This window comes from Canis aureus, chromosome 8 (assembly GCF_053574225.1).
Source record: "Canis aureus isolate CA01 chromosome 8, VMU_Caureus_v.1.0, whole genome shotgun sequence".
Lineage (NCBI taxonomy): Eukaryota > Metazoa > Chordata > Mammalia > Carnivora > Canidae > Canis > Canis aureus.
In genome coordinates this window covers 37,544,545-37,566,244 of record NC_135618.1, presented here as the reverse complement: position 1 = coordinate 37,566,244, position 21,700 = coordinate 37,544,545, and the positions used below count along the sequence as shown (strand labels likewise).

The 21,700-nt window shown below is 58.3% G+C and overlaps 2 protein-coding genes and 1 long non-coding RNA gene across 8 annotated transcripts in view; 1 reads left to right on the top strand and 2 right to left on the bottom strand.

The window, feature by feature from the left end:
* RAB11FIP3 (RAB11 family interacting protein 3) overlaps positions 1 to 2,080 on the bottom strand; it is a 78,310-nt gene extending 76,230 nt beyond the window's left edge. Inside the window, exon 1 of one of the 2 annotated variants that reach the window (XM_077905920.1) lies at positions 1,268 to 2,080. In XM_077905920.1, the coding sequence (XP_077762046.1) occupies positions 1,268 to 1,822 (555 nt within the window). In that variant the 5' untranslated portion in view covers positions 1,823 to 2,080. The remainder of the gene's footprint in view (positions 1 to 1,267) is intronic. The other variant, XM_077905921.1, reaches the window with a different exon arrangement.
* Positions 2,081 to 2,408: 328 nt separating this feature from the next.
* Positions 2,409 to 6,297, top strand: LOC144318727 (uncharacterized). The gene is made up of 2 exons (XR_013384776.1): positions 2,409 to 2,694; positions 3,093 to 6,297. It is a non-coding gene; the product is annotated as an uncharacterized LOC144318727 (long non-coding RNA).
* Positions 6,298 to 10,510: 4,213 nt separating this feature from the next.
* Positions 10,511 to 20,736, bottom strand: DECR2 (2,4-dienoyl-CoA reductase 2). Of its 5 annotated transcripts, none has more exons than XM_077905916.1 (9): positions 20,505 to 20,720; positions 17,939 to 18,325; positions 17,078 to 17,146; positions 15,903 to 15,954; positions 15,173 to 15,308; positions 13,665 to 13,789; positions 13,500 to 13,593; positions 13,266 to 13,370; positions 10,511 to 13,083 (listed from the first exon to the last, which is right to left on the bottom strand). In XM_077905916.1, exons 3-9 carry the CDS (start codon positions 17,080 to 17,082, stop codon positions 12,869 to 12,871), a joined length of 732 nt encoding a protein of 243 aa, XP_077762042.1. In that variant the 5' UTR covers positions 17,083 to 17,146; positions 17,939 to 18,325; positions 20,505 to 20,720; the 3' UTR covers positions 10,511 to 12,868. The 5 variants fall into 5 exon arrangements, with proteins under 5 accessions (XP_077762042.1, XP_077762043.1, XP_077762044.1 ...); XM_077905917.1 differs by having other exon boundaries at positions 18,240 to 18,325; XM_077905918.1 differs by having other exon boundaries at positions 18,273 to 18,325.
* Positions 20,737 to 21,700: the final 964 nt, after the last annotated feature.

Here is a 21,700-nt window from a genome sequence, read left to right as displayed (position 1 = left end):
TACAGAACCCCCTCGCAGTGTTCCCCTCACACCTCTGATGGGACCCAGGAAGGGCACGCAGGAGGGGAGACACACGGCACTCGTAGAAAACAAGGCGCTCTCCAGCCCAGCGGCATGAAGGAAAAGCAGGAAAAATCGCATCCACACTGTCCACGTAGGACAGGGTCAGTCACATACGTCTGTGTGCCTGTTAGACTAGGAGGGGAGCCGGGCTGCAGCAGCGCCTTCCTACACTGCTCAGTAAGAGCAGCACGTGGACCCCGACCGTCAGGACGGCCGCAGAGACACCACACCTTCCCAGGCTGAAAGCTCCGCGCAGGGAGCCCTGATTCAGGAGGACCCAGAGCTTTACATGGATGCTCCAGGGACACGGCGGGTCCTGCAGCCCTTACGAGGCTGTGGATAACCCACGTTATAACCCTAACCCACACCCTAAACAGCAAGGCATCGATTTTACCCCTTTTCTTAAAGACCTCTAGGCTTAAACACACTGTGCACTTCAACACCCACCTAACAAATGTCTGCAAATACCAAAAGCCCGTAAAACACAAAAACCAGGAATTCAGCGTGTTTTGGACTTCCTACTATTTGGTAAGAGGTTGGAGAGCGAACAGCAGGAGCCGACTTGCCGCTGGCCCGTGTCTCTGTCCAGATAAACCTGCCCGAGTGCCAGGCGCAGAGTGCCAGGCACAGAGTCGGAAGCCCAGGACAGAGCCCGAGGCGCCTTGCGCCGTCACCTGTCTACGCGGAGCGGGCCCTGACCGAGCCCTCCCTCCCTCTGGGCTGCTGCACCACCAGCTGACGGTCTCCCAAACGGCCACACGACCCAAGGCAGAGTGCCCGCCAACCACACACAGAAAGTGCCCATAACAGGTGTGAGCAGAGCCCTTGCGGGAAGGCCAGGCTGGACCAGCCCGCGGGGAGGTGAGGGCCCACAGTGGGAGCGCACCGTGGAGGGTCCGCTGTACACCCCTCCAGGCCGGGAACACGGGAGGGCAGGGGGAAGGAGTCCGATGGACACCCCTCCAGACCCGAGGGAGGGGGCAGTCTCTGGGACACCCCTCCAGGCCCGGGAACACGGAGGGGCGGTGCAGTCCCCGGACACCCCTCCAGGCCTAGGGACACGGGGAGGGGTGAGCAGTCCCCGGACATCCCTCCAGGCGGGGACGCAGGAGGCGAGCAGTCCCCAGACACCCCTCCAGGCCGGGACACGGGGCGGGGGATGCAGTCCCCAGACACCCCTCCAGGCCCGCGGGCTGGGACTCACCTGGTCCGCGCCGTACACCGTTGCGAACTGGACGAAATCCTCGATGCGGACCAAGCCGTCCCCGTCGCCGTCCAGGGCGTCGAACACGGCGCGGAGGCGGGGGCCGTCCTCCGGACACGCGGCGGGCTCGGTCGCGAGCGGGCAGGGGTGGCCGAAGTCCGGGGGCCGCCCCGGGGCCTCGGGGCCCACGTCCAGGGCCAGCTCGCCCCCCGCGGGCGCCGGGAAGCCGGGGAACAAGCCCACGTCGCCGCCCGCGAGCGGACCGTGGCCGAGAGCCCGTCCGCGGAGAGGAGCGGCGTCGGGGCAAGGCGGGGGGCAGACGCCGTCGGGCTCCGCGGCGCAGGGCGGGCGCGGGCGCGGGCCGGGGCCGGGGTTGGCGGCCCCGCGGGCGTCCGCGCAGGCTCCGGGCTCCGGGGCGCCGAGTGTCCGGCGCGGGGCGGGCGCGGCTGCCGGCCGGTGGGGCCCGCCGGGTTCGGGCTCGGGGTCGGGGTCGGGGTCGGGGTCGGGGCGCGCGCCGCCCGCGGGGGAGGCCGGCCGGCCCGGCTCCATCTTCATGGGCGCGCCCCCGGCCGCGGCGCAGGCCCGCGAGGCCAGTGGTGCGGCGGGCGGCGCGGGCGGCAGACAAAGGCGCTCAGGGCGCGGCGGCGGGCGCGGGCATCCCCGCGGCGGCGCGGGCGGGTGCGCGCGGGGCGCCCGGGCTGGTCGGGCTGGCGCTCGGGCCCTGCTCCGCCCTCGCCCATCTTCGCGCGGCGCCTCAGCTGCCCTCGGCCCGGCTGCGCGGCGGGCGCGGGCCCATGGCGGCGGCGCGGCGGGGGCGGGAGGGCGCGGGGGCGGCGGCGGCGGCGGCGGCGGCGGGCGGGGGGCCCGCGGGGGCTCCCGACGGAGGAGGACGAGGGGGCCGCGGCGCGGGAGGCTGAGGAGCCCGCGGCTGCCGAGCGAGCGAACAACGCCGCCGCCGCCACCGCCGCGCGGGCCCCGCCTTCCGTTCTCCGTCGGGCCTGACGTCAGCGCGTCGTGGGGGCGCCGGCCCCGCCCCCGCCGGCCCCGGCCAGGCCCCGCCCCCCGCCGGCCTTCCTTAAAAGGCGGGCGCCGCGGCCGCCGAGCGTGGGGGGTGGTCTGTCCGCGCGCGGGCGGATCGGGCCCTGGAGTCGCGGCCGCTGCCGGGGGCGGGGTGAGCGGCGCCGAGGCGCGTGACATGCCGCCCCGGGGCGCGGGGCGCGGAGGGCCGACCGCCCTCCCGCGGGGACGCCGAGAAGTGCCCGCGCACCGAGGCCCCGGGGACGCGCCCGAGCCTCCCGCACCCGCACGACGGAGGAGAGCCGCTGTCGCCGGGAGGGCCCGGCCTCCCCAGCCGCGTGTGCGACACCGACCGCTGGCCCTGCGGTCACCACCGTCACGGGGACACGTGGAGACAGGCTGGCGGGCAGGTGACGCGGGCCCGGGCCGGGTGCGAGATGCAGCGCACAGGGAAAGGGATGGGGGCCGTGGGCACCAGCAACAGATAGGTTTCATAAGCAGCTTTGGCAAGAACCAGGGGAACCTGAAGCTCTGTTTCCAAGTGTACAGTGAGGAGCAGTGTGGGAATTAACTGAGTCATCCGTGTGACAAAACCCCAGGGCGTTGGGAAGAGGGAGGCAAGGGATCCTCCTCCCCAAACCTGTCACTTCATTATGGGAGCTGTATGCTTTCACGAGGAAGATCTTCTGTTCAAAGAGAAAAAAAAAAAAAACTACAGTTTTGGCAAGAATCTGAAACAGAGCCGATGCATCTGGCCAGACGTGATTTTGAGAGGTACTTAGAGTGATGTGTCAACCCCGCTAAATAGGACTGTTCGTGTGGGCACAGTGAAGACAACAGGAGTCCAGAGGAAGCAGGAAAACTCCGCCTCCCCTAGTCGGCTGATGTAGCCAAATGGAACGCCGGCATGGAAAACGCACCCCCTTCCTGCTTGGAGCCCTTCCAGACTCTGCTCGGGAGACGTTGAAAGTGACAAGTTCCCCGGGTGCCGGGGTGGCCCCCATCCATAGAGCATCTGAGTCTTGATCTTGAGGACGCAAGTTGGAGCCCTGTGTTGTGTGCAGAGATTACTTAAATGCACACACACACACGCACACACACACAAAACTGGCGAGTCCGTGGCCAGTCAATCCAGTGTCTTCTAGCATCCCCTCTGTGGCCTGTGGACATTTTTGGTGAGTAGCATTCCAGATGAAATGGGTTAGCTGGTTAGAAGCAGCCCCTGCTGCCACTTCCATGTGCTCCTCCACACCTACCCTATCCGTATTTTTTAAAGATTTATTTGCAAAAAATAAATAAATAAATAAATAAATATTTATTTGCTTATCTGATGCGGGGGATGGGGGAGGAGGGGCAGAGGGAGAGAGAATCTTTAAGCAGACTCAGCACTGATCCTGGAGCCCCACACAGGACCTGATCCCACCACCCTGAGATCACAACCTGAGCCAAAGCCAAGAGCCAGATGCTTAACCAACTGCCACCCAGCTGCCTCACTTTACGCATTTCAACTTGTTAACAGTTACACAAGAGGAAGGGAGGGTGGGGTTCAGCTCACATCTGTTGGATCTGGGGTCTGGGTGAATGTGAACACCTCCCCCTGACTCTCCTTTTCTTTCTTAAGATTTATTTATTTATTCATGATAGACATAGAGAAAGAGAGAGAGAGAGAGAGAGGCAGAGACAGAGGAAGAAGCAGGCTCCATGCCGGGAGCCCGATGCGGGACTCGATCCCAGGACTCCAGGATCACGACCTGGGCCAAAGGCAGGCGCTGAACCACTGAGCCACCCAGGGATCCCCTGACTCTCCTTTTCAAAAGTACTCAAATAACCACGTAACTTTGGAATTCTTCAAGTAGGTGAATTTCATTCACCTGTCTTCCCTGGTGACCTTTGGCTTGTAGGGAGAGATGTGAAGACAAAGACCAGCAAGGTGACTCAGCACAGCCCTGGCATGGCCCTGTTGCACCTGCCAGGGGAGCTGAGGGAAAGAGGTTAAGAAACCTCACGTGGAAGGTAAGCTTGTCTTTCCTGGGGTAAGGCTCCTCCATCATCTGGATGAGATCTGGCCGTTGACATCCAATGTTCAATTTGATCACAAACCTACTTAAAAAAAAAAAGATTTTATTAAGTAATCTCTACACCCAAAAGGGGGATCGAACTCATAACAAGAGTCACATACTCCTCTGACTGAATCACCTGGGCGCCCCACAAATCTACTTTTTTCATGCATGTTTTTAAAAAAACCTTGAGGAAATACACCAAAATCATAGTAGACAGTACATATGATTTCCCCTATCCATGCTAGTCCTTCGAATTTAAAATGGCATCTTGGATGCCTGGGTGGCTCCATCAGTTAAGCATCCCACTCTTGATCTTGGCTCAGGTCATGACCTCCACTTAGGTAATGATCTCAGGGTGGTGGGATCAAACCCCACATTGGGCTCCACACTCAGTGGCGAGTCTGTTGAGATTCTCTCTCTCCTCTCCCTCTGCGCCCCTACCTGCTCATGTGCTCACTGGCTCTCTCTTAAATAAATGAATAAAATGGTGTCGTGTCTTGTTTGAATTTAACTGTCATGGCGGTAGAGTGAGGTTTTTTTAAGATCTGACTTATTTATTTGAGAGAGAGAGCACAAGCACGGGGAGTGAAGGAGGGAGGGGGAGAAGCAGGCTCCCCACTGAGCCGGGAGCCTGATGTGGGACTCGACCCCAGAACCCTGGGATCATGACCTGAGCTGAAGGTAGATGCTCAACAGAGCCCCCACGCGCCCCTGGTTGAGGGTTTCTTGCTCTGTCTACTGACCAGCTGGAATCCCAAATATGTGAACTGTCCAGTCATAGCACTTGCTTATTTTTCCATTGGATTATCTGACTTGTTCTGTAGACAAAATTAGTTTTTGTTTTGTTTTGTTTTGTTTTATAAAATTAGTTTTTAACATTGCAGATATCTTCTCCCCTGCCTGGGAGTGACGGCCTTAAATCATGAATGGGCCGGGGGCACAGTTTACTCCATAGCAACTTGAAAGAAACACAACAGCTCTAACTGATGGGATTCATTTCCAGAAAACTCCCTAAAAAACCAGAACAGGGAAGCCTGGTGGCTCAGTGCCTTAGCGCCACCTTCAGCCCAGAGTCTGATCCTGGAGACCTGGGATCGAGTCCCATGTAGGGCTCCCTGCATGGGGCCTGCTTCTCCCTCTGCCTGTGTCTCTGCCTCTCTCTCTCTCTCTCTCTCCGTCTCTCATGAATAAATAAATAAAATCTTAAAAAAAAAAAGCCCTGGAACTCAGCTTGTCAGATTTTAAAAAAACAACGGAAGAACAGAAACCTAGGAGGAAAGTGAGCAATGAGAGTAAGCGGTTCCAGAAGAAGAAACTCAAAGTAGCCCTATGCACGTACAAAAGATGCTTGACCCCGTTGGTGATCAAGGGACTGAGTGAAGATACCATTTGACACCACTGGAGTCCACGTCAGGCATGAGGCCAGCAGGACGGGGACTCAGCGGACTGCACAGCTGAGGGCCTGGTACCTTCAGGCGGGCGCTCGCCCAGCTCAGTGCCTGCCGGACAGATGCTGGCCTGGGCCCGCAGAGGCAGGGACGGGGTGTTTGGTGCAGCCCTGCCAGTGCAGTTCCCCGGAGGGACTGCGGAGCGGCGAGGAGCGGTCTCGCTACGTGTGCAGCAGGTGCAGCAGGTGCAGCAGGTGCAGCAGAGGCCTGTGACCCCCCGCTTGCAAAGGCTGGACACGTGGTCAGTGACGTATGTTGCTTCAACCCTGTTCGTGTGTAGTGAAAACAACAAATGAGAGTGGGAATTACATCAAGGGACCAGAAGAGGGAGGGCAGCGGCGAAGCTTAGCTACAACGCACCACGTGGGTCTCAGCGAGCCCACGCAGAGCAGTGTCAGCGCCTGGCACGTGTAGGGCAGGCATACCTGCGTGTCTCTGGCTACTTTCCAGGCTCGCCCACGTGTTTTCAGAATTTCATGAACACTTTTAAAATTAAGGAAATAAGTCTTGTACCCGAGGTCTCAAAGATTTCTGCCTCTAGGGGCGGCTGGCCGGCCCAGCTGATAGAGCACGCACCTCTTGATCTCAGGATGACGACTCTGAGCTCTGTGATGGGTGTAGAGATTACTTTAAGGGCAGCCCGGGTGGCTAAAAACAAAACAAAACAAAACAAAGACTTTTATTTTTTAAAATCTTTAAAAGATTTTCTTTACTTATTTGAGAGAGAGAGCATGAGCAGAGCAGGGGAAGGGCCGAGGCAGAGGGAGAAGCAGACCCGCCGCGGAGCAGGGAGCCCGCTGTCGTCGTGGGGCTCAATCCCAGGACCCTGAGATCACGATCTGAGCCAAAATCAAGAGTCAGACGCTTGGCCCACTGAGCCACCCAGGCGCCCCAGGCCAAATGTTTTTAATCTACAATTTTGGAAACAAGATGAACATTCTGTATTTAGGAAGCATACTTAGAGGAAGCCAATTTTAAGACAGGTCACACTCTCGCCAGCAGCCCCCAGCAGTCAAGAGCACACAGCCAGCCACACTCGTGTTTACTGATACTTTATTCAGTGGGGAAGGATTTTTTGTCACCTTCAAATTTAGTAAAGTACATTTCTTAAGAGTAAAAATAGAGTATGAGTTTGTAAAGCACAATGTAATTCCTCCTGACTCAGCTGAGGTTTGGATGAATTTATTGAAACATTTCACTCTGAGTTGCTCCTGTGTGGACAGGCCTCTCCAGCCCCCAGTGCCCGGAGCACTTTGTGGCCTACAGTCTGCACCCACCCCGTCTCCCCCGAGGCCGAGATCCTGGCCGGGGAATGGGTGTGAGGAGCCAGCACGGAGAGGTTAGTACGGGATCCGGGATTCGTTGTATTTGTATTTTGGCCTCTGGTCGTGCTTTCCAAAAATGTAAACATCTGATTCCCCTCATGCTGTTCCCATAGCCTAAAAATTGTCCAAGTTATAAATTGTGGTGGAAGAGTTAATTCTGTGTGTTTCTGATGAACGTTTCTCAACCTTCAAAAGACACCTGTCAGGGGGCGTCTGGGTGGCTCAGCTGGTTGAGTGTCCAACTCTTGGTTTCCGCTTAGGTTGTGATCTCAGGGTTCTGGAATCAAGCCCAGTACATTAGGCTCCGCATTCAGTGGGGAGTCCGCTTGTCCCTCTCCCTCTATCCCTCCCCTCACTCATGCATGATCTCTCTCTCTCTCAAATAAATAAATAAATAAAATCTTAAAAAACACACACACACAAAAGACACCTGTCAGGTCCTGTCTCCTTGAGATGCTCTGAAATAGGGATATGATGAGGTGCCCCTACAACCCCAAGTCAATAAAGTCATCATAAAAAAATAAATAAATAAATAAATAAAGTCATCGTCTGAGAGTTTCAGGTAGTGAGGTCCATACCGGTTACATTTGTTACTTGAAGAAATAACACTAGACATAATCAAAATAAGTGAGTGAAGAGTTTATAGAATCCTCTCCCAATGGACAGGGTTACGTGGGCCTCCTCCCAGAGACCTGCACCAGAATTCAGGGACCAACATGAAATCCATCGATTCCCTGTGGGTGTAGGACTGTTTCACCAAAGGGCCAAGTCAGAATGAGCAAGAAAAGGGGAGTCCACAGACAGATGGAGTCTCCACTACAGTCCCCAGGACACAGCCCTGGTCCTGAGATATGAGCGGGGATGTAGACAGAGTATCAGATTAAGCAGCCTCCGCCATCTTCCAGCTGGCCTTTGGGTTTCACCAAAGAGGGGACCGAAGACTCAGCTGGTCACTGGAAAAGAGTATGTGTACACACACACATTACCAGCCTGGTGGGCTACACATTGGACTTTAGTGAGTTTCTTTGCTGTGAGTTGGGATCCACATGTGATGGTCTCCTAACACCCGCTTACTAGAAGCAGCTCCTCCTCAAGGCCACGGCTGTAACGGGGGTTGTCATGTTCACAGGATGTGATCAACCCCTGGCCACGATTTACCAAATAAGAGCTGGACTCTGGATCCAGATGGAGTGGACGTGCACCTTTCCTCAGGACTTTGGATGTGAGCTCTGTGCACAGGTGCAGGCCACAGCTGTACACGAGTGGCTGGGACCTGGTCATATGGAGAGCTCCGTGCAACAAGGGGAAGGTGGGCTCCCAGGGACAGGGAGAGGTGAGAGAAGGAAGGGTTGCTCGGTCCTGGGCCCTGGGCCCCCAAGCTCCAGTGCGCCCTGCCCCTGGCGCATCCTCGTGCATTCCCCGCCTTTGGATCTGAACGGCAGGTTGGGTTCTGCTGTGTGCGTCCAACACAAATCAGCCTCGGTGTCCCGAGGGAGAAGCCTGAGGGGGCCGTGAGCCCTTCTGGGAGGCCCTGAGCCCGGCCAGCCCGTGTGCCCACATGGACGGATGCCAAGGGGAAGACCGGAAGTTCGGGGGGCCGTTGTGCTCACGCCTTGGGCCTTAGCCAGTGGCTTGCTGTCCACTCGGCGGCGGGACGGCGTCTGAGCGATGAGGTCGCCCTCGGCCTCTCACAACCTTTGTGCCCCAGAACGGAAAAGGGAGAGGAAGATGGGGGACGAGGCGAACGACCCAGGGCGACCAGAGGTGGACACAGGGAGAGCATGGGCACCCGGGCACCCGGCGAATGGTGCAGCTGGAGCCTGGCACGTGGGAAACCAGCGTTACCTGTGCTCGGGCCTGATGCAGGGGACCGAACGGGTGCAGGCCAACCACGGTCCAAGTCTAGAGGTTACTATGGCAACAGGAGGAGTAAGCACAGACAAGCTCCCCCAAACTAGCACCTAAATTAGCACTCTTTATTCCAGACAACTGGGGACTCCCTTTGCTCTCTGTCTGCGAGGGAAATGCCCAGATGTGCACCGCGTCACAGCGACGGCCCAGGAGTGGCCCCGAGGCCTACTAGTGGGGTTTGCTCCACGTTCACTCCCCGGGACCCTGTGAGGATGGGGAGCCCCAGCCACCCACTCCCCGGGCCCCCGTGGGGATGGGGGTCCCCAGCCACCCGCTCCCCGGGCCCCCGTGGGGATGGGGGTCCCCAGCCACCAGCTCCCCGGGCCCCCGTGGGGATGGGGGTCCCCAGCCACCAGCTCCCCGGGCCCCCGTGGGGATGGGGGTCCCCAACCACCAGCTCCCCGGGCCCCCGTGGGGATGGGGGTCCCCAACCACCAGCTCCCCGGGCCCCCGTGGGGATGGGGAGCCCCAGCCGCCTGCCTGCGGCCTCCCGTGCCCACAGCCCTCTGCTCTGGCGGTCGGACGTCTCCCCATGGCCTGGAAGGGCTGAGAGCAGAGCAGCCTTGGCCGTGGGAGGGGAGCCCGGGGTTGGGCTGCGGGTCAGCCTCCACAGCTGGGGGTTCGTGGAACTGACTGGGGGTCACAGGTCGTCGGCCCTTCCGGGGACCCAGCACTTCCTATGGGAACTCAGAGATGGTTACGGTGAAGGCACCTGCTGCACCAGCCCGACCCGGGGCCCGTGAGTCCGTCCAGCGTCGGGGGCCCCCCACGTGCTGTCGCAGATGAGCCCTCGACAGCGGCCCGGCCCCGAGTCACAGCCTGGGCGCCTCACAGCCCCAGCTGATCAACGTCATGTGCAGCTGATCAATGACAGACGCCGTGTGTCTGGGAGGGACTGGCATGTGACCTGCTAGACCGCGCGAAGGCCACCTGCCATTCCCAACGCGGGCAGCGGCATGGCGCCATCCACCCGGGGCCGCAGGGCAATGCAGGCGGAGGGGACTCTGCTCAGGCCACAGCGTCCCTCCTCTTGCCAGAGCACCCGTCCTCACACGGCCACCGGCTTTCCCAGGTCCCCACTTGCCGACGGAGGTCATGGGACTTCTTAGCCTCCATGGTCCCGAGAGCCAGCCCCTATAACCTCTGGGTGTCACTGTCTGTACCCCGTTGCGGCCAGTTCTCGGGAGAACCGCAGTTGCAGTGACAGGTGACCATTCCAGAGGCGTCCCGCCAGGTGGGACTCGAGCCCGCTCACCACCCTACCGCTGGCCACCTCCAGGGCCTTCCTCAGGGAAAGACGGTGGCCCAGCCTGGTGGTGGCAGAGGGGCCCCAATGACCGCCTCGGCCCAGCTTGGCCAGCCTCCCCCGGAACCCTTCCCCCTGCTTGTTCTCCCACCCAGGAGCATGAGGAGCACCCACGTTGTCTGCCTTGCTGCTGGACTCGAGGCCACCAAATCCTGGTCTCTGTGACAACAAGCACCTCTATCTTAATTTTTATTAATTTCAGTAAGCTCCAAGCCTAGCACAGAGTCCATGCGGAACTTGAACTCATGACCCTGAGATCAAGACCTGAGCTGAGATCAAGAGTGGGACCCGTCAGTGGCTAAGCCGCCCAGGCGCCCCAAGGAGCACCCTGATATTCCATGTGGAGGGGCTCCCCCTGCCCAGTGGCCTCTCAGCTGGCGCGGCTCCTCCCCCGAACTCTTTTCACACGATGAAGGGACTGGGACACGGTCCCATCAGGTGGCATCCGCGGCACAGGCTCAAGCTCCGTCCTGTAGCTCCGTCCTGCAGCGGTGACCAGAACTGCCCAGGAGCAGGCCCGGGCCTCGCAGGGTAAGGAAGCTCCCTGGGCGCTTGGCTGCGGCGAGCCCCCCACCCAGGAAGCGCGCCACCTCCCCCTGCCTCGGGGTGGGCTCCACCTGCCCGAGGACAGCACTGAAGTATGAGGTGCGACGCGGTTTCTCGACTCACAGAAAAGAGACAGGAAGGAAACGTCCCCATCTCAGAATGACTGGGTCACTGGTGATTCTTTTCCAGTGTCTTCCTTTACCTTCTACAAACACTTGCAAGCTCTATTTTATAGTAAAAACTGTTTTTTAGGAAAATGCATTTGTTGGCAAAATGCTAGGATCCCTGCTTATGCCAACAGGCGGTACAGACAGGAGAGAGCCCGACAGCAGCTCAGGGGCCTCACCTGTAAGGGCAGCTCAGAGTTTCCAACAAACCACACAGAAAACAAGTCCGAGGATCTGAGTGGTCCTGGCATGAATGTCAAGGGAACAGATGAGAGGCCTGTGGGATCATGCCGGTGGCAGTGATGGCCAGAGGAGGGCCTAGAACGTCCAGCTGTGAGTGGCACAGGACCAAGTCCCCTGGGGTGTCCCAGCAAAGGACGACTCCAGGGCAGGTGGGGACAACCCAGCCCATGTCACCAAAGGCTGAGAGGGGATCCGTCTGTGGCCCAAGACCCTGGTGAGGAGACCCAGGACCCCGCCACAGGGGCCTGGATCAAACACACTTCTCTCGCCTCCCTGGCCTGGCTTCCCTTTGTGGAGGAAGATTCCCATGTAGGAGAGCAAGGACGGAAGACGGGGCCTGAGATGCCCTGCGGCTGCACTCAGGGACCCCGGGACCCAGCCGAGAAGGGAACCAAGGCCCCCTGGCTGGGCAGGCAGGGCAGGGGGGCGACAGCCGTACAGCCCAGGTCACCCTCCCAGGGAGCTCCTGAATGCCAAAGTGCCCCCAGCGGACATCCGTGCAGGGCGGGCAGCTGAGCAGGTGGAGATGGATCCGTGGGGAGCACATGTGGACGCGGCACCGCTGCCGGACCAGGCCCGCCTCTGGTTTCGATGCTGTGGACGAGGTGCAGCGTGGTGGCGGGTCCTGGAGGAGCACCGCAGGAGGTGTCCAGGCCCTGCGAGCGCCGCCGCTGCGTCAGCCATCCAGCGCCCGTCAGCGACGGCCAGATGCTGAGGACATGGGGAAGGGAAGACCGCAGCAGCACCCCAGCTTTGCCGCCCGCGGCCCGGGCAGCACCCAAGAGTGGCTGGCCCAGGGTAGAAGCTGCAGGTGCACACCAGCGCCCTAGAGGGTGGCAGGTGGGGCAGGGCGGGTGGGGCAAGCGGGGGGCCGCCTCAGGGCTCCTCATCCCGGGCACTGGGGGCCAGCCTGGGGCGCACGGGCCATGGGTGCTGGGAACGTGTCACCCGAACCAAAGCCCAGAGCGCTTCTCGGCCGCATGGCATCCACCACAAGCCCAGCTCAGGGAGCAGGGGGTGCGGTGCAAGCCTGCCCCCCTCCCCGAGTTTCCACAGCCCACCCCCCCACCACCCAGGACAGGACGAAGTCAGCAGCGGCCCTACACTGAGGAGGCACTCTGAGAGGAATCTGCTCAAGGAGGGTGAGCAGGCCTCCCAGGCCGGGGGCATCGGGCACTAGGGGGAAGGCAGAGAGCAGTGGGGCTGTCCGTGACCCACACGGCCCCATGGGCCCTCAGGCCTCCGGGGTGGGGGGGGCACCCGGCGGAGCTCCCAGAGAGATGGCTTCCCACCTGCTGCAGGCCCGACGTCTGTCCTGATCTGCAGGGAGGCACTGAGGCTTGGCGGGGCCCCCTCCCAGCACCCCCCACCCGTTCAGAACACCCCTCTCAGCCTTGCCTGACGTGGCCTTTTGGGGTAGCCCAACCCCAAACGAACCCAAGAACATGTCTAGAAATACACCCAAGGGACTCGGGAAACCCATCAGGACCATATGTGGTGACGTCAGCCCACGGGGCAGGGGTTTCAGGAAGGGGGCCACGGCCAGAGGTGACCCGCGGGAGGCAGGAGCGGCATCACCTAGAGCTTAGCAGAGGCAGTGAAATCTGCCAGCAGCTTGAGGTCATTAGGGAAGGTCAGCCATGCCCCGCCGTCAACCACCAGCACAGCGCCTGTCATATAGGATGCCAAGGGGCTGGCCAGGTACAGCGCGCCGTGGGCCACCTCGGTCTTGTTGCCCAGCCTCTGCAGGGGGATGTCCAGAACCTTGGTGCTGACACTGGCCTGGTGGCCACCTGCAAAAACATAAGGCTCAGCCCCATGATAGGGGACCCAGGGCCCCCCGCCCCCCACCCTGGGCTTGGAGACAGCCTCTTCCTGGGAGCCCAAGGAACCGGTCCTTCTCCTGGGTGTGTCCCAGCCAGCTGGGAGGGGAACCCGCGGAGGCACTGTGGGGCGTGGGGTCCCAAGGGCTTACCCAGCCGCCGGAACCCCTCCGTGCCACTGATGGGGCCAGGGGCGAGGCTGTTGATGCGGATGTTCTGGGGACCCCACTCCACGGCCAAGTGCCGTGTCATCGCATCTGCACAGAGGAAGGCAGGCATGAGGGGAGGCAGGGCCCGTGCCAGGCCTCTCCACTGCTGGTTTCCAGGGACAGGCGGGAGAAGGACCCAACGGGAGCCCAGGCCAGCCAACCGGGGGGTGCCCGTACCCACAGCTGCCTTGGCAGAGCCTGCGTGCACTTGAAGCACCTGCCCCCGGGTACCCAGGGTCGCAGTGATGTTCACGATCACCCCTCCGTGGTCCTGTAACACACGGGGGAGGGCAGTGAGTGGGTGGCCGGAAGAGGCGACTCCCAGGAAGAAAGCACACGCACCCTGAAAAACTTTTCGTAGAGCACGCGAGACGTGTTGAAGGTGCCCAAGCTGTCGATGTCCATCACGGTCTTAAAGGCGTTGAAGGACAGTGCACTGGCAGGGCACAGGAAGTTTCCCGCTGCACCTGCAAGAAAACCACAGCGTGCTGGAGCCCCGGCAACCAGGACACGGCCCTCGGGGTGGTCCAGGCGCCACAGGGCGGAGCCCGAGCACTTGGGGGCCCCTTTCTTCTTGGGAGACTGAGCAGGACAGATCTCATGGGCTGAATTACGTCCCTCAAAGAGATATGCTGAAGGGGAATCTGTGGCGCTCAGAGATCTTGATTTCAGCTCAGGTCATCATCTCAGGGTGGGGAGAGCGACCCCACGTCCTCTGCGCTCACTGTGGAGCCTGCTTAAGACTTTCTCTCCTGCTCCTCCCCCACATCTAAAAAAATAATAATAATAGGGGTCCCGGAATGGCTCAGCTGGTAAGCATCTGCCTTCAGCTCGGGTCATGCTCCTGGGGCCCTGGGATCAAGTCCCGTGGGGACTCTACTCAGCTGGGTCCTGCAGCTCCCTCTCCCTCAGCTCCTCCCCCTGCTGTGCACGCGCTCTCTCTAATAAATAAAATCTTTAAATAATAATAAAAAGTTAAAATGTCCACCAAGGTTCTGGACATCCCCCTGCAGAGGCTGGGCAACAAGACAGAGGTCGCCCACGGCGTGCTATACCTGGTCAGCCCCTTGGCATATGCTAAAGTCCTAATCCCTGGTATCAGTGAACGTGACCTTATTTGGAAACATAACCTTTGTGGATGCAATCAAGTTAAGCTGAGGTCACCCGGGGCTAGGCAGGCCCAGACCCAGGGACTGTTGTCCTCAGAAGAGGAGGAGAGACAGACACATGTGGGGGAGGCCGCGGCCAGCAGGCGGAGACGCGCTGGGGAGCAGCCGGGATCGCCGGCCACCCCAGGGCGGGCAGAAAGGCCTGGAACAGAGCTTCCCTGGGCCTGAGGAGGGCGGCCTACCCACACCTTGGTTTTGGATTTGTGACCTCTACAAGTATGAGAGAACACATTTCTGCTGTTTTGGGCTATTCAGCCCGCGATACCTTGTTAGCTGCAGGAGATTGGGACATGCCATGTTTTTAAAAGGGAATTTCAGCAGAGTGAGTCTTGACGTACCGTGCAGACTCTGGTGAGCAGAATGGGTCATACGGGCTCACCAACTGTAGGAAACACAGGATGTGAACACGGGGGCTGCGGTGGGTACGCGGGATTCTATCTACGAGCTGCTCAGTTAGTCTGTAAATCTAAACCTCTACAGGTTTAGATTAATTTTTTAGAAAAAATTATGGGTTTTTTTTTTTTTTTTTTTTTTTAAAGGGAGAGTTTTGGGACATGAGAGTGCCCTGACTCTGTGTGTAGGCCGAATTCTCAGGATGTCCACTTGAGCCTTGGCCAGGACAGGACCCCTGAGGCCCCTGAACCCACCAGAAGCCCCTGGCCTCACCCATCAGCCACTCACAGTTAACCAGAATGTCGATCTTCCCAAACTCCTTCAGTGCCTGGTCCACGGCAGCTGTGATGGCTGGAAAAGCTCGAACGTCCAGAGATAAGGGGAGGCACCGCTGGCCAGTGGCAGCAGCCAGCTTCCTGGCAGCCTAGGAGCCAGAAGGAAAGAGGTGGGCAGCAGCCCAGTGGCCTTGTGGGGGAGTCTGACAAGGGGGATGTGTCCAGGGGATGCTGGGAGGCTGCCGCTTGCTGCTGGACCCCACTCCCGGAGGCACAGCGGCCAGGCAGCCACTCCATGCAGCCACAACCCCCGGTGGACAGTTCTAAGATATCCCTCTCTCTCCCCGTCTCCCTAGGACCCTACTTCGACATTGCCCTTCAGGCCACTGGCCATGGGTCAACGGCAGCCCCAGCTGACTTCTAGTCCCTGCCACAGAGACCAGCTGTGGCAGTGGTGACAGTCTCCTCCCAGGTGGATGCAACATGCGAACCACCCTCAAGATCCGAATGAGCTGAGATCTCTCTTGGGGCCACAGTACCACCCAACACGAGAGTCTCCTCAGAAGAGATGTTGTAAAAAACCAGGGGGTACCCTTGGGAGGCCACTCGTACTGAAGGTCCATGTTTGGGAGAGAAGCAGGATTTGGTGTTGCCATCTTCTGGGCCTCAGGACCCTCCAGGCACAGGCTCTGGGCCCCACAGCCACCCATGGGTGGGATGGACACAGGAAAGACCCCCCTCACCTTAGACACTCTTGGAAAGCTTCTGCTGGCGATGACTGTGTGGCAGCCGTGCCTGCGAAGCCAGAGGGCAGGTGTGAGGGCAGCAAGGCACAGGGGACACACCAGGTCCCTGGTGCCTGCCTGGTGCTCTAGGCACAGCTCCTCTTCCCCAAGGCTCTCTTGGGCTGAAGCACCAGCCCAGGGCCGAAGGCACAGCTTGCAGAAAACACAGGGGCCTGAGCAAAGCCGAGTGGCACCAAAGGTACCCACCCTGGGGGCCCCAGTCTGGGTCTCTCTGGCATGCGGTACCCCAGCCACACAGAGATATGGTTCCGCCCCCAAACACCATGTACTCAGCAGTGACACAGCCGGGAGCCTCAAATGCACAGCCCGGCAGCTGCATGGGCCTTGCTGGGTGCCCTGGGCTTTTCCCTCCGAGGCTGGGGTGAAGGACAGGTAGGGCCCATGCTGAGGCCAGGGTGTCTGCCTTGCCTCACTGCCTGACACACTCAGCCTCACAGTAACAGTAGTAGCTACACCTGCTAAGCAGCCCCACCTAATCCTCAAAATGACCCTCAGCACAGCTGGCCACGCTCTACTCAGAGAAGCAACACGCACAAGCCGCCAGCTTGGAAAATGGGATTCACCTGCAATGGATGAATCCCCAAATCTCATCCAGTGAGACCCATTCTCTATGAAAAGTGGAGGCCTGGAGAAAACCGGGGAGGGGTCCATATCAACAGGCTTCCTCTTCCCCCCAACCCCAGCCTAACTTTGGCTCTTTCCTCTGGGACTCACAAGTGGTCAGCCTGGGCCTAAGGTCACAGATCTTGTGTTCCAAGAGACACTGTGCTCCGCACACTGCTGGAGTCAACTCGGCTCACCTACCCTGGGTTGGCAAGGCCCCAGGGAGCTTGGCAGCAGAGTTAGCTCAACCTATTGCACCCTTCCTCTGGTACAAATGGGGGTGCTGGGGCCAGAGTCTTAGTCTCAATGAACCTCTAGGAGGAGACGATAGAGTCCTGCCTCCTCCAGGAAAGCACCTGACCCCTTTCAGATGCCCTCTGATGGCTTGTTGCCTAGAGGGGTTCCTACCACCCACCAGCATCTTGCCCAGGGATACAGCAGGGTCCATGCAAGGTGGAGTGAGTTTCGGGGGTGGGAGGGAGTGCAAGAGTGCATAGAGCAGTGCTCACCGCATAAAAATCTCAGCAATCCGGAACCCGATGCCAGAACCACCACCGGTGATGAATGCCACTTTGTCCCTAAGAAAACAGGAGGCATTTTAAGAGATAGATCCCTAGTTTTCTTTTTTTTTTTTTTTGAAGATTTTATTTATTTATTCATGAGAGACACACAGAGATAGGCAGAGACACAGGCAGAGGGAGAAGCAGGCTCCACGCAGGGAGCCCGACGCTGGACTCAACCCTGGGTCTCCTGGATCACACTGTGGGCTGAAGGCAGGCGCTAAACCGCTGAGCCACCCAGGGATCCCCCAATCCCTAGTTTTCTAACAGACCAAAATACAGCATCCAGTGTATTGCTCTGTTCTGCTCACCTGATTATATTCTCTTTCTTAAAAAAAAGTTGGTTTTTTGGTTTATGGTCTCTTCTGATTTGTTTAGTGTATAGTTCCCCGGGATCGTTGTTGCCATTTTAGTATTGTGTTCTCTCATTCATCTATTCTCTGGACAGAATGGCAAGATGGAAAAACTCACCTCAGAAAAGAGAACAAGAGGCAGTACTGACCAGGGACCTAATCAGTATGGACATAAGTAAGATGTTGGAACTGGAGTTCAGAGTAACAATTATAAAGATGCAGGTTGAACTTGGGGGAAAAAAAAAACACATAGAAGACACCAGAAAATCCCTTTCTGGAGAAATAAAAGAACTAAAATCTAATCAAGTTGAAACCAAAAAGGCTATTAATGAGATGCAATAAAAAATGGAGGCTATAACAGCTAGGATAAATGAGCAGAAGAGAGAATTAGTGATCTAGAAGACACAATGATGGAGACTAGAGAAACTGAGAAAAAGCAAGATAAACAGCTACTCACTGAATCACCAGGGGAGGATTTGAGAGAGAAGTGATGCCGTACAGCGAAACAATATTAGAATAATTGGGATCCCAGAAGAAGAGGAAAGGGGGGAGGGACAGAAGGTATATTGTAGCAAACTATAGCTGAGAACTTCCCTAAATCTGGAGAAGGAAACAAGCATCCAAGTCCAGGAGGCATAGAGAAACCCCCTCAAAATCAATAAAAATAGGCCAACACCCCGACATATAATAGTGAAACTTGCAAATCTCAGAGACAAAGAGAAAATCCTGAAAGCAGCTGGGAATAGGAGGTCCATAACCTTCAAGGGTAGAAACATTCTCTAGCAGCAGACCTGTCCACAGAGGCCCGGCAGGCCAGAAAGGGCCGGCATGGTACGTTCAGGTGCTAAATGAGGAAAAAGAGAGAGGTAGGAATTTAGCAAGGCTTGGGAAGAGATCAGAGACATGTTACAGATGAGCATCAAATCTCAAACGTTCAAGACACATGAGTGGGGCACCTGGGGGGCTCAGTTGGTTAAGCATCTGCCTTTGGCTCATGTCACAATCTCAGGGTCTTGGGATCGACCCCACATCAGGCTCCCTTGCTCCATGGGGAACCCGCTTCTCCCTCTCCCTATGCTGCTGCTCCCCCTGCTTGTGCTCTCTTTCTGCCAAACACGAGTTTTTTTCCTAAAGCAAGCCCCATCGATATGCTGCCTGCAAGAGACTCTTTATTTTTTTTTAACATTTTATTTATTCAGAGAGAGAGAGAGAGAGAGAGGCGCAGAGACACAGGCAGAGGGAGAGGGAGAAGCAGGCTCCATGCAGGGAGCCTGACATGGGACTCGATCCCGGGTCTCCAGGATCATGCCCTGGACTGAAGGCAGCGCCAAACAAAGAAACACCTCAAAAGGTGAGCCACCCGGGCCGCCAAGAGACTCATTTTAGATCCAAAGATACCTCCAACTCATGAAAAGAAAGCTGGGGTAAGGCAGCCCGGGTGGCTCAGCATTTCATTTATTTTTTATTTATTTTATTTTTTATTTTTTATTTTTTATTTTTTTGGCTCAGCGGTTTAGCACCTCCTTCAGCCCAGAGTGTGATCCTGGAGACCTCGGATGGGGTCCCACGTCGGGCTCCCTGCATGGAGCCTGCTTCTCCCTCTGCCTGTGTCTCTCTCTCTCTGTCTCTTATGAATAAATAAAATCTTTAAAAGAAAGAAAGAAAGAAAGAAAGAGAAAGAAAGAAAGAAAAAGAAAGAAAAAGGAAGGAAGGAAGGAAGGAAGGAAGGAAGGAAGGAAGGAAGGAAGGAAGGAGGGAAAGAAGGAAGGAAGGAAGGAAGCTGGGTAGTACTCCTTCATTAAACAAATTAAATCAAATTAAATTTTAAATCAAAGGCTGTCATAAGAGATGAGGAAGGACACTATCATAATTAAAGAGTCTATGCAACAAGAAGATCTAAGAATTGTAAGTATTTATGGCTCTAAGATGGGAGCAGCCAATTATATAAACCAATCAATAACAAAATTACAGAAACATGTCGATAATAAATTACAGAAACATGTCGGCCCGCCCCCCGATAATAATAATACGGCGATAGTAGAGAACTACAGCACCGCTCTCACAGCAACGCACAAGTTGTCTAAGCAGATGAACGAAGAAACAAGGGCTCTGAATGACACACGGGACCACACGGATGTCACAGATATATTCAGAGCATTCCACCCTAAAGCAACGGAATGCACCTTCCTCTCAAGTGCACAGGGAACATTCTCCAGAATAGATCACATACTGGGTCACAAATCAGGTCTCAGCTAGTACCAAGAGATCCGGATCACTCCCGGCACATTTTCAGGGCACAATGCTTGAAACTGGAACTCAGTCAGAAGAGGAAATTTGGAAAGAACTCAAATACATGCTCCATCCTAGGAGGCTGAAAAGCATCCTAGTACAGAATGAATGGGCCAACCAGGAAATTAAAGAACAACTAAAATAATTCACGGAGGGGCGCCTGGCTGGCTCAGTGGGTCGATCTCGGGGTCATGAGTTCAAGCCCCACACTGAGCACAGAGCCTACTTAAAAATAACAATAAAGTTATTAGGTGAGACATGTTTGCAAGAAGCAGGAGCCTTCCTCCACCGGCCCCTCAGCCCCACCCTCCCGGACCAGAACCCGCACCGGGACACACAGTCTGCTCCCAACAGGACAAAGGTTAGAACACCACCCGGCCAAGGGTTAGAACACCACCCGGGGGATCCCTGGGTGGCGCAGCGGTTTGGCGCCTGCGTTTGGCTCAGGGCGCGATCCTGGAGACCCGGGATCGAATCCCACGTCAGGCTCCCGGCATGGAGCCTGCTTCTCCCTCTGCCTGTGTCTCTGCCTCTCTCTCTCTGTATGACTATCATAAATAAATAAATTAATTAAAAAAAAAAAAGACCACCACCCGGACCAGGGTTAGAACACCACCCGGACATCTGGATCGCCGGCCGCCAGCACCCGGTCCTCTGCCGTCGCAGTAAAACCACCCGCCCCGAGCCACCTCCGCAGCGCTGCGCCCCGGGGGAGCCCCTGACTCCGTCCTCACCTGAGCAGGTCGGGGCAGAAGAGATGGCGGTACTCGGGGAGACACTCGTCCTCACTGACGTCGGGCGGTGGCTGGGCCATGGCGCGCGGGGCGGCCGGGGTCGCGAGGACAGCAGGGACCCGCCGGGGCGGGCAGCAGCGGGGCCCTCAACGGGGATCAGCGTCCTGGCCCGGGGGTGCGGGAGCAGACGCAGCGGTGGCCTGACCCCGGCGCCGACCCCGCGCCAGCCCCGCCCACAGAGGCTCCAGTTCCGCCCCGGACGCCCCGCCCGCGGCGCCGACGGCCGTGCTAGCCCCGCCCGCCGTGCTAGCCCCGCCCACAGCGGCTCCCAGCCCCGCCCACGGCGCCGACGGCCGTGCTAGCCTAGCCCCGCCCCGCCCCGGACGTCCCGACCGCCGTGCTAGCCCCGCCCCCAGCTGGGCCTAGAGGGGCAGGCGCAGTGGCGCGGCGGGCATCGAAGGAGCTGGCTTCGTAACCGCCTCGGCCTTGATGACGCGAGCGGGCATCAGCGCCCTGGCCCGAGCCAGGGGTCACCGCGGACACTAGGTTCCGGGTCAAGAGTCGCTGCTCCTCCGAGCCTTAACAACCTGTTTGGGGGGCACTTAGCCCCCCGAGCCCCTCCCTTCACTGCTGCGGTGGAGCCGCAAGAGCCCAGGACCGCCTCCCCCTCGCATGGGCACATGGGCAGCCGGAGCTGCCCTCGTCCTCACAATGGCCTGCCCGGGAGAGGTTAGGGCACTGCATGCGAGCCCGGGGCGGGGGGGGGGGGGCACGGCAGCCACCGGGGCTGTGGGCCAGGATCAGGGCGTCCTTTATAAAGATGTCACAGGGCAAGCGAGGCCAAGGCGGCCACAGCAGGTGCGAGGACGTGCGAAGTCCGGTACCGTGACAAGTGACCAGGGTCACAGCTGAGGACCAGAGCTGGTGTGATGTGTGCAGCGCCGACACGAGAACGGGGAGCCCTGGCCAGGCTCCGCCGCAGAGGCCGGGAACGGAGCTCTGCCCTGGGGGCTTCAGGGGCCCCTACACACCCTTCTCGCCGCCCTCCGGCCCTGCCCGAGGCAGGCAGGCCCCGCTGAGCATGACCAGGTGGGGGTGCTGGGCCTCAGCGTGGATCCCCGTACATTTCAGGCTGCGGGCCTTTGCACCTCTGCCTGTCTGATCCAGTTAAAAACAACGGATCCCCGACCGGTGCG

Coding starts and splice junctions, on each gene's coding strand:
- DECR2 (XM_077905915.1), bottom strand. CDS start 20,584: ATGGCCCAGCCACCGCCCGACGTCAGTGAGGACGAGTGTCTCCCCGAG. Junction 15,309..15,902: donor GCTTTCCAAGAGTGTCTAAG/GTGAGGGGGGTC, acceptor TCTGGCTCCTAG/GCTGCCAGGAAGCTGGCTGC. Junction 13,084..13,265: donor GGAGGGGTTCCGGCGGCTGG/GTAAGCCCTTGG, acceptor ATGTTTTTGCAG/GTGGCCACCAGGCCAGTGTC.